This window comes from Gobius niger, assembly GCF_951799975.1.
Source record: "Gobius niger genome assembly, chromosome: 19".
In the NCBI taxonomy this organism is placed as follows: domain Eukaryota; kingdom Metazoa; phylum Chordata; class Actinopteri; order Gobiiformes; family Gobiidae; genus Gobius; species Gobius niger.
In genome coordinates, this window is record NC_136870.1 from 15,911,252 (window position 1) to 15,927,348 (window position 16,097).

The following is a 16,097-nucleotide window of genomic DNA, read 5'->3' on the forward strand; positions in this document are numbered from 1 at the left end:
CTCTTGAAACATGATCCTTGCCAGATTTTAGGCTGCTGTAACAATTAAGACGGTGCCAAGTGCTGTTGCAGTCACAGTGGTTTTCTCACACCCTTTAAACAATAGGACCCTGTGGAGCTAACAAGTCACAAAGGCCCGTTTAGCAAAAGGTGCAACCGCGGGAATCAGAAGGTGTGAAGACGACAATCAACGTGTGAATTAAAAGGTAGTTGTAATTTTAGGTGTTACTATAAAACCTGCATGAGTTTGCCAGTGGTGGAGAGTGCGAGCCATTAGCATCACAGCAAGAAGGTCACAGGTTCGATTCAGTTTATTTTACTGTGTCTGGATTGGTTTTCTCTGGGCGGTCTCGTCTGGTTTCCCACATCCACTCCAAAGTCAAAACGCAGCTCCACTTAGCCCAAAATCTGGAGATAGGTTCTTCAGACACTGGTTGAGAGTTGGGTCGAAACCCCCCAAAAAACAAAAACAGCTTAACATGATTCCGAAAGGGTAATTCTGTTCAGTTGTTTGGGGACAGAACAGTCTTCAAAAACAGCACAAAAATGTCAGTTGTCAGCCAAGAATTTTCAAAGCGAAATGTGACAGAGACTTAGTTTGAACCAAGAGAACAGTTTGGGTCAAAAAGGCTGCCCAGCTCTCCATTTCATGCCAACTCTCTCTCAAGTTCCCTTTGTCCTGTCAACTTAGATTATTTCGACGAGATCGGTTTCTCCCACTGCCACCATAAGGCACATGCAATCTGCTGCTGCTGGCAACCATCGCAAGTTGAGCCTGTTCAGTTCTTTCCAGTGTTGTTGTATGTGGCAGGGAATCACTCGTATAAAGCTTAGATAAGAGGGTGACTAAGGCATAATGATAAACATGTATTTTCTAGGATTTGTGCCTGCAAAATAATTTGGTATGTAGAGACAATGGCGATATAATTTGCAGTGACATATCATCTGTGCCCACTTGATCAAAAAGACATATTTATACATAATTTCCACATTTGAGCAGGGGCGTGTCCAGGCGTTTTTCACTGGGGTGGCAGTTTGGGGGGCCAGTTCTGTCTGTCATGTCTTTCAGGCTTTATGTGAGAACTCTTCATTTCTGCGAGATGCTATATATGTATGTTTGTGCTTTTTCTTCATATTTGTCATAGTTTGGTGACATATTTGAATTGAAACTTGTCACCAGCCCAATATGCTGCTGGGGTGGTCAATAAGATTCCAGGGGTGGCCAGTGCTATCCCAGCCTCCCCTTACACACACCAGTGCATTTGAGGGCAAAACATTAATGAATATATCCTACTTCACCTACAGTGGTCAAAATTGTGCACCTTTGTATATTTTGTCCGGTATCCATCAAGCTTTTTGCACAAGTCTGCAGCATCACGAAGAAAAAAAAAATCTTTCCACTGGATAATCTGGCTTCTTATCCCATACAGCCCTGACAAATGCATTTTTAATTACTTCAATAAATCCATGTTAGACCGAGAAATGAGCTGAGGATTGTTGTCATTCTTGCCTTGTCATTGCTTTGTCAGAGAAGAGGAAGTGAGTGCCGGTTTCCTGCTTTCCCTGCTCTCAGAGATGAGCTCATGTAACAGACAGCTACACATCACCACAGTGAAACATGACAAGCGAGGTACAAGCGGGCAGGTCTGTGACAATGCGGGGCCAGGTGCATTTTTCGCCAAACGATCAATCCTAAAGGGAAGAATAAGATATGACATCTGAGAAGTGGCCTGTTTCAGTGGCTTCAGAAGGTTTTTTTGATAACTCGTTGTAGCAGTCTGGTTCCGATATCATATCTTGTATTATATATGGGTAAAGCATTCTCAATCATAGGTTTTCTGCTGTTATGTTGCCACAGGGTCGTGCCACTTATTTGTGATATATTGAGGTAAATATTTACATAATAAATTCCCTGCATTGTCCATCATACAGAAAAGTACGACCTCTTCATAGGTTGCTTACCATCACCAAATATGAAGTGAATGAAAATGTGTTTCATGTGAAGCGCTTTGGGTGACTTTTGTCTTATGGCTGTCACGATAATTACTATATTGACGTATTGTTCGATAAATAACAAATAGTCAATACATTTCGGGCTCAATATTTATCGTCTGTACATTTATTAGCATTTTTCCCACTTTTTTTCTTTGTAAAACTTGATTTTTAACTGAAGCACTTTGGGTTTACATTATATTTCATGTTTATTGGCGCCTGTGTGGTATTTTAAGATTTCAAAGGTTTACTGTCATTTATGCTTTAGAGTTGACAGTATCGTTAGGGTCAATAATATCATTTATCGCGATATGTCGATATTCAAATTTGTTATTGTGACAGGCCTACTTGTGTCCTGTGAAAAGTGCTACACAAATAGGAACCCCTTCCCTTTAATATGTGTAGATTTCTCTTCATAATGATAAAAAAAAATGTTTTTAGTGTCTTAGTGTGTTTGTTTTTATACTAGGATGTATATTTGAAGATGTTCTATTTTTACCGTGACCAATTGGATTCCTTCACACACAGAGACGCCAGAAGAAAGGATAAAATGCCAGCGTGAATCAGCAGAGTAAAAATAGCTCTACTACAGGTCACTTGCCTCATCTGCTCATAGTAGATAACAGCGTCTGTCTCATTCACAGGTATGAAGAGAAGTAGACCGCTTCAGGTGTCCCAGGGGCCACTCTGTCCTCTGGCCGTTCCTGCTGTGTGTCTCCAGCCTGCACACGGACGCCCCGGGACAGCCGCGATTAAGGATGTTCTAAAAATACATTGACTCAACTGGGCGCCCCCAAAGGAACTGTCACCAAAATATATCCAGAGTTTGTATTTGTTTTTGGGCGGCCTCCAAGTCTCTACACTGCTCCACTTCTTCTTGCACTTTCATCTTGTCTGCGTCCCTATTTTGTTGCTCGGTGGAGGTCATGTCCCAGTCTGGAAAAGTCCTTCATTTGTATGTGGAAGTGAGGTCTGCCCCCGACCAGAAAGCAGAGAGGAGCGAGGAGGATTCGGTGCAGGACAACCCCGTGGATCTCCTTTCCAAGCTTGCAAATCCGACCAAGACGCCCACAAGCCACTGCTTAGCCCAAGAGCGCACGCAAAAACAGTCCCCCTCAAAGCATTCGGTCACTTTCCAACTCCAGAATTCGCCAAAAGTTGCGAAATCCTGGAGCTCTCCTCGGCATAACTTCCACTCTCCTCCGTGTTATGCCTCACCAAAGTGTTTAAAAAAGGAAGATGTGAAGGATGGGCAGCGGTCGGTGGTTACGTTTAGCTACGTTGAGAAATCAAATGTCAGAACCTTGGAAAGTCCGCTAAGAGATACAAGTCATTGTCGAAAGAGATTGAGTGATCCGGTTTGTTTCAGCAGCCCTACTTCCTCTTGCACCTCCAGTCCTTACAGATCTCCAGGTCACCAGCATTATCTTTCGAGACAAGCACCAGTTTTCGACCCTATCGGGAGGGCAGCTACACAAAGGGCGGTCGAGGAGTTTGGTTCTCCATTATTGCGGATCAAACTGGCCCACGCACTTGAGAACAGTGACTATTTGCATCACAGGAAACCGCGTTGTCAGTCCTGGGCCGGCTCACCCCTTTGCAAAAAACCACAAATGCACTCACATGTCGAATCGCAAAGCCCTCGTCACCACATACAAAGCAGCCCCGCGAGTGAAAGACAATGTGACGGCTCTCCAAGGCATCGCAGCAACAAAGTGGAAGGCATGAATCAGTTAAGCGAGAGCAAATCGCCGGCTAATAGTCCGGATGTTGCTCGAAAGATCGTGGAAGAGGTCATCAAAGCGTCTGCGAGTTTAGTGAGTGAGAGTAGGTTGCACAATCCGGCGTCCAGTGCGCAGCAGTGTAAAATGAACATCCCTTTAACAGAGCAGCTCAATCCAGCAACTAATTTGCACCAGCCTGAAACTTCAAATGAAACAAACAATGACTTTCAGCCCTCTGACTGCCACCGAAAACACCAGCATGAAAGCTCAGCTCACTCTTCACCTGCTCTTCCGTCCCGTTTGGTTCGTCCCGCTAACCCTCCCACCGAAACGAGCTCACCTGTAAGGGACCCAAGACTGAGCCAGGTGGAACTCCGCGCCCCCGATACGCCAACGCTACACCGTTACCAGACGCCGCAGTATATGGGGGATGCCTGGACTCCCGGGTTGGACCTACGGGATGATTTTGAAAAGGGCGACTGCACAGAGTTGGCTCGTAGATTGTTTATCAACGAAAATGTAGAGGAGGCACCCGTGAGTTGGACGTCCAGGCAGCAGTGGGGTAAGGATGAGGTGACCAGCCCGCGACCGAGCCCCGAATCCGGCTTTGTGTCGAACAGCGACACCCCAACACCTCCGCCGCCTCAACCAGGGAAGAAGGGGCCACTGCTAAGCCCGAAAAGTAGACAGAAACGAGCGGAGCAAAGGCGTAGGGAGATTTTGCTCTTGGGACCGGTGGCTCTGGACTCACCCGATGAGGATGAGGGTTGTGAGGAAGATGCAGCGGGACAGGGGAGGAGCAGGGGAGGGGAGAGTCCAGGGGAGAGTCCAGGGGAGAACGGAGGAGGGACTGTAGGGTCATCGCACAGCTCCAGTGGGGTGACAGGAAGCCTCGGGGACAGGGACTGTGTGTCGCCAGAGTCCAGCCAGTCCAGTCACCATAGCAACGAGACGGGGGCAGCGACCTCAGGAATACAGGTACACACCATTTTGAAGGCTTAAGGTCTCTCAATCATCATACTAAAGTAACATTTATTTTATACCTATATGTTTTTGTGTTGCAGTTCTATACTTAAAGGTGCATTTGGCAACTTTTTATGTGAAAAAGAAGTTGATATTTGTTCATATTTGACCTTGTAGTGATCCAGCGGCTGTTTCAGTGGTCAGCCTGGCACCTTTATTTTTGATCACGGTGGTCTCTACAACGCTCCAGGATCAATTGTGTTGCAGGTTTTCTGGCGAAAGGGTCCGACCACAGAGAAAACCTTCCAAACAATTGATCCTGGAGTGTCCTAGAGACCACCGTGATGGAAAGTAAAGGCACCATGCTGACCACTCATACAGCCGCAAGGTCACTGCAAGGTCAATTACGCACAAATATCAACTTTTTTTGTACATAAAAAGTTCCATAATGCACCTTTAAGATACAAATAATAATATAAAAATTAGATAAAAGTCGTGCTTGAAATACACTTTGTCTGAACTTGTTAGATACAATTTAAATTCACAAATTCAAATTGTATTTAACAACCCTTGATAATAGCTTTGAAATGCAAATACCGGTAATGATAGCTCTCTTACTTATATGACCTATCATTTATTACACCCTCAGTGCACTTTCAAATTGCGGCTATTACTAAAGTAAGGAAGCCATACAGAATGCGGGAAGGTGTCTAAATGTAGGTGGGTCATTCCAAAATAAATGCTGGATTATATTTGTGTCTCCTCCAGACGGACAGTGGCAGTGCCGTGCCGGTGCCCTCGCTCCACTGTCAGAAGATCGCTCGGGCCAAGTGGGAGTTTCTGTTCGGGACCCCCACTGAGGGGGCTGCTGGCAGGAGGGAGAAGAGTGAGAATATTTAACACAGTTTCCAATCATCACTGCAGTGCGCTTATTTTATCAAAGTTATGCCTGTGCCATACTGTTTCAGCAGTGTTCACTAATTCGTTATAATTTGACAGTTTCTGACAGCTCTCTTCATGGGTTGCAGCCGCTAATCATCTTCCTCCATCCACTGCTCTCTCCGCTACATCTTATTTTACACCCACGAACTCCATGTCCTCCTTCTCTTCGTCTCTGTATATATTTTTATATATTTTATGTCTGTGCTATATCTGTGTGATGCCTGCGATATTCATGGAAGAGTTAGTTAGTTCAGTGCAATTCAGTCGTGATGAATTCAGGAGGTCAGCAGATAACATGGGAAGCACCTTTTTAATGGAGTTTGAATAGAAATCATGCAGTGTGGGGGATTGCAACTAAAAAAGGTTAAGAAGCTCTGTTGTAAAGTCATGTAAAGTGATTTCTTACTGTCAACAGACTTTGTACATACATTTCTTACATTCTCTACATGAATTTTTACATTATTACATTATTTTTGTGACATTTGACACCTTCTAGACTAAAAAATCATTTCCTTTGTTGTTTACTTACTACTCCCTGAAACTCTTTCCTGACTTATTTTTTGTTCAGATGGCGTTGAAGCGTCTACGGCTCCTCCTAGTGGTAACTCCAGTGAATCGCCCACCCCTCCGTCCTCCCTGCCTCTGCTCTCCGCCAATCATGAGGTGCAGGACGTGGAGGTAGAGCTGGTGACCCCACCCCCCGCTGTGATCGGGATGTCCCCCAAAACCGGCATCATCCGTCGGACCCTGAAATACTCGGAGACCGACCTGGATGCCGTCCCACTGAGATGCTACCGGGAGACGGACATTGATGAGGTGCTGATGGCCGAGAAAGATGACGCTGACTCTGCATTTGGGAGTAACCGCAGTGTGCAGGGCAACTCAGGTAAACAGGATAATATTGCACTCAAGCACTGGGGAGTTTCAGATAATTTAATTTGATGATGTCCCACCCTCCGACGTTGAAGCAAATCATCCATTTATCCACTGTATCCTCTCCCGCTTTATCTGGGGTTGGGTCACATGAGCAACAGTCTGAGCAGAGATGCGCAGAGTGGCGTGAGGATAAGAAGTTTTTCACACCAGACCATTTGTGCTAACATCTGACCTTTGTGCCAGTTTTGGGGCCAAATTTTGTTCAATTCTATAGGCCAGTGATTATCCCTGGCCAAACACACAGGCTCTATGCTGTTTTTTTGTACATGCTTATAATATAAACAAATAATTAACAATTCACTATGATCTTAGTCATTTTACATCTTAAAGGCAAATTCTATTTGGGTAATGCATAGGGCAGGGTACCGTTACATTTTTTTAGATACCCATACTAATATATTTGTCATATAGAGCCATAAAACAGATTTATAATGTTAATTTATTCCTTTTCCTGCCATTTAATTTCTTTTGCATTTGTATAATTTGTTTGAGGTAAAACAACCAAGAAACTTCCTTTAACGACAAAAGGGCAGAAAAATCACTTTTCACGTTTTTATTTATTTATTTTTTACCAATTTTCTCAGGTTTTTTCCCCAAATGAAAAAAAAAAGTTTTCCTACATACCCCCCAATGTTTTCCAAATTTTTGCACATTTTTCCAGTTTTATCCCCCATATTTTTTTTTTTTTTCTTCAGATTTAACAGCTTTTTTCAGTTGTTTTTCCCCAATTTATCCATATCCACTTTCTCTACATGGTATTTCCCATTTCCCCCCCCAGTTTTTCCATGTTACCCCGCCCCCCAACATTTCCCCCAATTTTTTCCACTTGTTTTTCCTATTTTTTTTCCCTCAATTTTCCCCCATTTTTTCAACTTGTGTTTCACTTTTTTATGTCTTTTGAATTGTGCTGACCAACAGCATCAAAACTTGAATATAAATATTTCTTTTCGATACCAGTAGTACCAGTAATCCTTTTTTTTGTCGATACCAGGCTGGTATTATTTAACTGTACCCAGCCCTAGTAATGCATCAGTTTTAGATCATTTAGTGACCTCACATAAAGGCAACCTATTTCTCCTCTTTAGGCACAGGTAGCAGTCCTCTCGTTGGCGCTGTACCTAAGACAGATGGAGAGGATGAAGCAGACGAAGAACAAGCGGAGGAAGAGGAAGAGGAAGATGACAGTGAGGAGTCCGAGGAGGAGGAGATGGTGAGCTGGGCCAGTGTCCGGATGCAGGGGGACGACCGCAGGAGGCTGCACGGGTCCCGGGACGATCCAGAGGTGTTTGAACCCAACAGGTGATTGAAGCAAAACATGTTACCTCACCTCGAGACATGCAAACAAGCTCAGAAGAAACAACTAAAACATGATTATTGTTTTTAGACGTGTTGGCGTGGTGCAGCTGATTTACTGGTTTGCTCACATTCAGCCACATTACACAACGGCTGCGTTCTTCTGGAGCTAGGCAATGTTTGCTGATGCATTTTGAAAAAACAAATCCAAACAAGCCTAAAAGACAATACTTAAATCTATCTTTATACTTTCAAAGGTGTATAATTTGAGAGTCAAACCAGTGATCTTGTAGTTATGGGGTAAATACTCTATAATACACTGGAAATGTTTACCTTGATTTGACTGTTATTGTTCCAAGCCAAGCCAGCACTCAGTCAATTCTACCACACTTTTACACCATAAACAGGAGTCAAGACTTCATATACTGTAAATACACTTCTATTTTTACATATAGAAACTTGCTTATTTCATGAATACGTCTATGGGATCGAAGTAGTGCCCTTCACATTGCTGCCCTAGTCTAAAGTGCTGTTAACTGTTTCTGTTGTGAAAAGTGAAGGCAAAAAACAGGTTCCCTTTAATGAGAAGAGTCTATTTATGAACTGAATGAAGTGTTTGAAGATGTAATTTTTGGAAATGTCCACTTGAAATGACCACAGAGGCCTCTCCCTTTCCCACTCTTTATTAAAAATGCAGTGGGTGGTTTTGAGGCGCACGCAGCAATGCTTTTGGAATGTGTTAGTTAAAGTCTCCCCTCCCTTCGCGCAGGCCAGAGGAAACTTTTTTTGACAACCACCACCCAGCCCTGAAATCCCCGATCCTGGTCTCCGGTCCGCGGCTGTCGGCAGAAGACACGTTCAGCCGCCACTTCGAGAGCATCATGGAGTCGCACCGAGCCAAGGGGACGTCCTACAACAGCCTGGACAGCGAGGAGATCCTCACCTCCACCACCCAGACGGTCCTGACCTTCGACCTGCCCACCCTGACCCCTGCCATCCACGGGCCGGTGTGCCAGAGCGCCAGGCAGATCGTGCAGCTCAGCTTCGCCCCGCTGGCCCACGACGAGAGGCCCAGTTTGTCGGACTCTATGTTCACCATGGGTGGAGGGGGCGACTCGGACGCGACCAGGGCGCCGTCCAGCGAGAGGCTGAGCAGCGGGTCTGAGGACACCCCGCCCCGGAGGAGACAGGCGGAGCGCGTAGGCAGCACCTGGTACAGCAACTCGTCTTTCCCATTCATCACGTGAGTTACTACACAATACAACAAACATACTACTGTGTACTTCTTACCAAATCACTTACTCATTTTCTCTATTTATATAACTTCAGAACTGGCACAAGGAGTTGCTGTATTTATAACTAGACTTGAAAGTACTATACCCGATTTGTTTCCAAGTTGAACACCTTTTTTAGTATACTGTAAACCTGTAACCCTTGTGGGAAAACACTGTGCATCAAATTATAAATAATTTGGATAAATTTCAAGAACTTTTAGTCTTTTGAAATGTGAAAATGACCCTGAAAAGTGTTGTGAAAGGAGCCTATAGTCTTCCCTGTGAATAACTGGGATGCTATGAATATGTTAGGAAAGTTAGGCATGAGTTTATACCACACAACTAACACTTAACTTTAGCGTCTTCCTCTTTCATCGTTTGCAATAAAAAGAAAATCAGCTATAGGGCTTTTAATATTAGGGTAATAGTGTCAATGCAAACTCCACAGTGGACCACAACTCCAGTGAAGTAAAAACTCCTGTTAAACTGGATTTATTGTGCACCTTTTATAGGCCTCGATGTGTAGCAAGAACACATTTCCTTTCTCAAATTAAAATCTTACAATCAGCTGCATTTTGGCTACTTTTGGCTTGTAAAAAGACCAACTGGCATGTAATAAAGAAAGCAAGGAAATAGACTATCACCAACACTGGCCAAACAAGTTCATGTGAATAGGTTTCTTTTTTTTTACTTGAATACAATTATTATGATCAACCAACTTTCCACGTTATTACAATGAACTCCATGTATTTTCAGTCGGTGCATTTGGTTGCATAAGTACTAGATATTACTCACGTCACGGTAATACTATTTTGCACAGAGACACTACCTTCCCTCCTAATGCGCTGCTCTCTTCAGGATGAGCCCGTCTCTGTCTGTGTCATTGTCCTTGTGTAGAGAAGTGCTGCAGTGTCTTTATGGAGCTGAGTTTAGACAGTGAAGGTCGCTCACAAGGCTGTCCCGGCTGTTGGCGCGGCACGACGCACACATGTGGAGCGGTGGGGTGCGTGCAGACTAAAGTGTGCTCCTGTGGTTTATTTAAATGCTGCTTACACACGTGAGCTGCAGACATTTGGCTTCCCAAAGGGTGTCCGAGGGGAAGAGGGATCACCTTGACAATCGAAAACTAACAGTGCGCTATTGATTAGATATCCTCCACCCATGCCATGACTTTCTGATGTTTTACAAGGTGCTACATTCCAGCTGTAATCTCCTTTTATTATATCATCATCACATCTGTCAGAAGAACTGCAGCTGTGGCCATTTGCAAAAAACTGAAGGTGGGCTTGTTTTTGAATGACTCCTGAGCTTTTATTTTTGGGTCCCTAATGAGGGTGCAGCTTCTTTTGTTTTCTGAATGTCACTGGAGTTAACAGCACTGCAGAGGCACAGGCTGCACTGCACTCCGTCACTTTATATCTGTGGCCGCTAGAGGGCAGGAGAACACAGTGCTCAATGTGAAACTGGGGAACTCAGTGTAGCCTCATAGAATAACTAAACCATTACGTGATTTAGTTTTATATAATATGTGATATATAATATGTTTTAGCTTGGATTTGAGCAACTTTTGAACTTTTTTTTTATTTTTATTTTGTATAAGAGGTGGGAAGAGTTGCCAAGATGTTTGCTCAAATAAGAGTCACTTAAGAATATGTTACTCAAGTAGAACTAAACAGAGTCAAGTAATTACTGAAGGAAAACCAAAAGAAAAAGAGTATTTGTGTCAGTATTTGGTGAAAATTCTACTTGAGTACTAAGTAACTAGTATTTATACTTAGGAGTGATGCAATTCAACAGAAAAGAAAACATAGAATAAAATGGAAAAATAATAATTCTGACATTTCAAAGGAAAAAGCCAAAAGCATTTGATGATTTTATTCATTGCATATTATATTTTGGTTTTGAAGCAGCGCAATGTAAAGTGAGGAATACCACATTAAAAATTCCAGGTCTAATTAAATTAATTATATGTAATGTGCTGATTAAAAACTTAAGGTAACACTTTATTTTACAGCAATTTTACACATGTAATGTGCTATGTAAGAATGTGTAATAACTTATAACCTGTGGGTTAGATACACAATGTAATTATATATTTGTAGTTTGTAGGTACATAATGTAGTAAGACATAACTCTAACCCTAAATTTAAGGGCCTCGTCTCCTATTACATTATGTACCTACAAAGTACATGCATATTATTGCATTATGTATCTAACCCATAGGTACTAGCAATAACAGATTGTTACAAAGCTCATTACATTGTACTAAATTTAGTTTAGGTACAATGGATCATGGTACTGTAAAATAAAGTGATGCCAAACTTAAAACAACAGGCAAAAGCAGCACAACAAAGTCTGGAACAAATGACATTTAATATTAGTGAGGTAAAATGCTGGACCAAACAAACCAAAATCCAAAGCTGTGCTTCCACTAACTCATGCCAACACCACAACAAAATGGGTTGGATTTTGTTACTTACAAAGTGCCAGTCAGCATTATTTTTGCTTAGTAATAGTAATGTAATCGTTGTGCCAACTTGCACTATAGCATTAATAATCATTTTATTTTGCATTCTCTAAAGAAGCTATAGTCTTAACAATCAGCGATTAGTGCTGCATAACAAAAGGCTTCTTCTGATGATTTTGCGGTGAGGGAGGGGTGTGTTAATGAGGAAACACTGACACTAATATTCTTCCTCATGCCTCCTCAGCCCCCCTGAGTGGGATGGCCCAGTAGAAATCCGCCCCCTAGACTCGCCACTGTTGAGTAAATGAACACTACCTGCAGGATTTAAAATTAAAATAAATGAGCAGTTTGTGGTAATGCTATTCAAAACAATCCTGTGAACTTGACTAACTTTCCGTGTTACCTGACACATCACCTGTGTGAAAGAGCACACCGCACAGCTCGGTCTGTTTATTACTTTCGCTTAAATCCACAGGAAATCAAAGCATGTGAGGAATTCCCCCCTGAAGTATTTCATTTTGCTGCGCACAGTCCACCTTCATTACCGCGTACCATTTGATAAGACTCTCTATATGAGAAACTAATCAGGGTGGACTTATCTGTGGATGCCAGATATTTGCGTTGCGCTTTCTTATCTCGCTTTTATGACCTGGCAACCCCGCAGCGAAATCGCCAAGCAATGAAAGCATATTTTTTTGAAGTCTCGTTTGATAAAAGTTGGAATTTCACTAGCGCGCCCCTCCCCTCCTGCCTCTACTCCTTTTCATAACGTCTGGCCCGTTGGACAGTAGCTCATTGTGCAGAGCTGGGAGAGGAGGGGGTTAGCATTTCGGCAAAGGTTGACGTTGGGAATTCTCTCAGGACCTCTTTGATTATTAAACTAACAGCGCTAACAGGTGGCTAATTTACGCTCGTGGAGTCCTGGCTTAATCTCTATGACACAACACAGTAAACAATGAATGGGAGCTGATGGGAATCCACTGAAAAGATTACCCACACCTTTAAACCGCAAGTTTAAACATGATATCCCTCGTGTTTATTTTCTCTGCGGACAACAAAGAACAAGACGGACCAGAAGTGGCACGACACCCAGAAGGGACGGATACTGACTTTGTGAAATTTGAGATGCAAAAGGATGAGGAATGAATGAAGGGAATAGGAAGAAAAGAAGGCAAAGGAGGAGGCCGGGACTGTAGTTAGAGGCTGTGGACAAGCCGAGTTTCATGCCAAACTTTGCAGACAAGGTCAGTAGGGGACAGAGAGGGTTTACCCAGTGGAAAAAGAGAGAGAGAGAGGAAAAACGGCATTCTGGGAGAAAGAAAAAACTGCTATTTTACTTTGGGGGAAGGAGACATGCTGTGAAGATCAGATGACAGCAAACACAGGGAGAGATTGAGGGGAAGTGTTCACTGAGGAATGCTGCAGTGGGGCTCAATAAGGGAGTTGCACTGAGTTGGTACAGATTGACAGTCACTGTTGCGGGACAGGGATGAGGTCAGGCTACGGGAGAAGCAGGAGAGGAGGTGGGGCAAGGCCTGCAGGTTTAACGCAAGCAGCTGGATACAGGCGAGCGATGAGGAGCACATCTGTTTTGTGCTGTCAGAGCGGGATGACCGGTGCTGAGGAGCGGTACTTACAGGCTAGACGCTCATGTCACAGGTAAGACCCCTCCCACTGACTCCTTTAAATGGCAGCAAAGGAAAGACTGTCACTTTTGCACATAGAAATATTATATGCAATAGTGGCACATTTAAAATATTGCTTCTGTGCAAATGAACTGAAATCCAATTCACGGTAATTTGATAAGGCAATGCAGACAACATCGCGCTCCTTTGCTAATTTGCTTCGTCATAATCTGTAGCAGCAGCCCCAGTTGATTTCCATAATAACGCTTTTGCTTTGTTGACATGGAGACTAATTTCTGTTGACTCCAAAGTTACCCATTGATCCTTAGTTACTCTTTTAGCCAGCAGCTTGTGTTACTGGAGACGGTTGCTTGGTGTCATTGACTTGATTTGTGTAAAATAATAGCAAGTGTTTTTTTTTAGCCTCGGAGACCGTTGGTTTTCTTGGCTTGTTTGTCTCGCTGTGAAACCCTCTCTCTCTTTCTCTCTCTCTCTCTCTCTCTCTCAGGAAGTGTGGACATTTAGCACTTTTTGTATTCAGCTGCTGGACTGTCATTGTTTTTGCTTTGGCTGGTGTGACTGGAATGGTTAGTAGACGATGCTTTGACCAAAGAAAAACATGACCAAATTCAATTCAGATTTACACAGATTCGTCTCTCTCTTCATCACACCTGTTAGCAGGAAGGACATTTTGGGCAGAAAGCGAGTTAGAAAAGGCCGGAAAAAACGATAAACAAAAGAGTGTCTCCAAACCTGCAGCTCTCGTGGGGTGCTCCTGGTCTGTAGTGTCTGTGAACAGTCTTGAACCAGCGTGTGCAGATGAGAGGTTGAAAGCTTTGTGTGATACTGCATGTAGACTGCTGATGGTAGAGCGAGTGTGTCCTTGGGCAAGACACTTCACTCCCCTTGCCTCCAGGGTTTTATATAGTGCTTTTCTGGACACTCAAAGACGCTTTACATTGCATTATTCATTCACTCCATACTTGGCACTCACTCACTCACTGCATTCGCCAGGCTTCCTGGTGTTCCCAAACGCTCTCCCATCCAAGTACTGACCAGGCCTTTCCCTGCTTAGCTTCCAAGATCTGACGGGTGTGACTGGGTGAGTGGCTCTTTGCTGTGAAGCGCTTTGACTGCCTAAAGCAGGTAGACAGGTGCTATATAAGTTGAGACCATTTATTTATTTGTCATTATCCCAGTTCAAAGTATTTTGATCTGAATTTGAAGTTTGTTGTTTGCCAGAATTATTGCACTGATGGAGTTTCATTTGTTGCTTTACATTTTACTACTGCGTCAAAGAGCTCATGACAGCATTCTTCCACATAATTCCATTTTTGTAGATTATATCTATTCAACATCAGCTTGACACACATAGCACATGCTTTCCTGAGTATCCTGGAAGTTCTGTACTTATGATTTGCATATTTGCAAAATACTTTGCTATTTTTGTCCCGAAACATTTTGTTCAGCAGGAATCTCTCCAGTGCTCCTACATTATTTAACAGAGTAAAGTATTAGTGTAAAATTATCATCTTTCTCAACACTTTCTCAACTGAATTATTCATGTTTATGCTCGCTCCGTCCTGCAGCCGGGAGAAGGCCCGTTTGGCCACGGACTCGGAGCTGGACCAGGACCTGAGTGAAAGGCTGGGGCTGAGCAGCAGCGACACTTTGACCAACGGCAGCAACAGAGCCGACATGGCCGCGGCCAAGAGGCTGGCCAAGCGGCTCTTCAATCTGGACGGCTTCAGGAAGTCCGACGTGGCACGACACCTCAGCAAGAAGTGAGTGGGGGAAATTAACGGAATTACATTGCAATGTATAGAAGTAAATCCCAATAACAGTACTTAAGTTGTAAATGTAGGAGCAATAACCACTCGATCACTGTGCCATGAACTTGAAATAAGATTGCAACGGGAGCAAGCAGTTTAGATTATTTATTTATTTACTCTGACATTTTGTCTTAAGTGCATTGTTTTCCCTATGAACACAAGGACAATTAAGTTTACATTTACCTTACTACTGTTTGAGTCTTTTATTCTCTGGTCACTACAGTTTTTTGCCTTTAATTCAACCTTCTTTAATTCTCTTTGCAGTAATGACTTCAGTCGAATGGTCGCTGAAGAGTATCTGAGTTTTTTCAACTTCACAGGCCTCGGGCTCGACCAGGCTTTACGGTAAGACAGGGCCATACCTTCACTGGTTGAGACAAAGGAATGAAACACAGACAGAATGCACCAAATATCGACATTGCACACTAGATGGCGCCATTGCAGATATATTTCAGAGAGTCTCCACATCACAATGCGTGGGTTATGGGGTTTCTTTAGCTTCAAATGTAGGAAATGTGATTGTTTTGCACCTTGTGTCCGTCCCAGGGCGTTCCTGAGACAGTTCGCTCTGGTGGGGGAGACGCAGGAGAGAGAGAGGGTCCTGTCCCATTTCTCCAGGCGCTATTTCGACTGCAACCCTAACGTCGTACCGTCAGAGGGTAAGTTCTCAAAATTCAGCCCCTCGTTCTTGTGTCACTCTGCATTTACTGCTTCTTTCCATAGTGTCTCAGTGGCTCAAGCTTGGTGTTTATTTCCCCCTCACTTTTGAAACTTATTTTTTCACTTTTGCATCTTTTTTGTTTTACTAACAGATGCAGTCCACACGCTCACCTGCGCCCTAATGCTGCTTAACACTGATCTGCACGGCCAAGTGAGTAGTGACAAGACGTGGCTCTAGAAAACATTGTTAAGTAGTGTCGTCATGAAGATTACATCAGCGTAGCCATTGAAATATGATATAGTGTGAGGTAAATGGTGCAAAATGAAATAATATAATGTTGATTTTGTCATCTATTTAATCAGATTTAATAACACTTGAACGTATAGCGG

The 16,097-nt window shown here is 43.3% G+C and overlaps 1 protein-coding gene across 2 annotated transcripts in view; it reads left to right on the top strand.

Annotated features, from left to right (window-relative positions):
- The window catches only part of LOC306979062 (PH and SEC7 domain-containing protein 1), a 65,427-nt gene that overhangs the window by 13,161 nt on the left and 36,169 nt on the right, over positions 1 to 16,097 (top strand). For both annotated transcript variants that reach the window (XM_079577836.1, XM_079577837.1), the window contains exons 2-10: positions 2,636 to 4,693; positions 5,447 to 5,564; positions 6,189 to 6,506; positions 7,642 to 7,855; positions 8,619 to 9,092; positions 14,805 to 14,999; positions 15,312 to 15,392; positions 15,594 to 15,706; positions 15,860 to 15,918. In XM_079577836.1, the coding sequence (XP_079433962.1) occupies positions 2,918 to 4,693; positions 5,447 to 5,564; positions 6,189 to 6,506; positions 7,642 to 7,855; positions 8,619 to 9,092; positions 14,805 to 14,999; positions 15,312 to 15,392; positions 15,594 to 15,706; positions 15,860 to 15,918 (3,348 nt within the window). In that variant the 5' untranslated portion in view covers positions 2,636 to 2,917. The remainder of the gene's footprint in view (positions 1 to 2,635; positions 4,694 to 5,446; positions 5,565 to 6,188; positions 6,507 to 7,641; positions 7,856 to 8,618; positions 9,093 to 14,804; positions 15,000 to 15,311; positions 15,393 to 15,593; positions 15,707 to 15,859; positions 15,919 to 16,097) is intronic.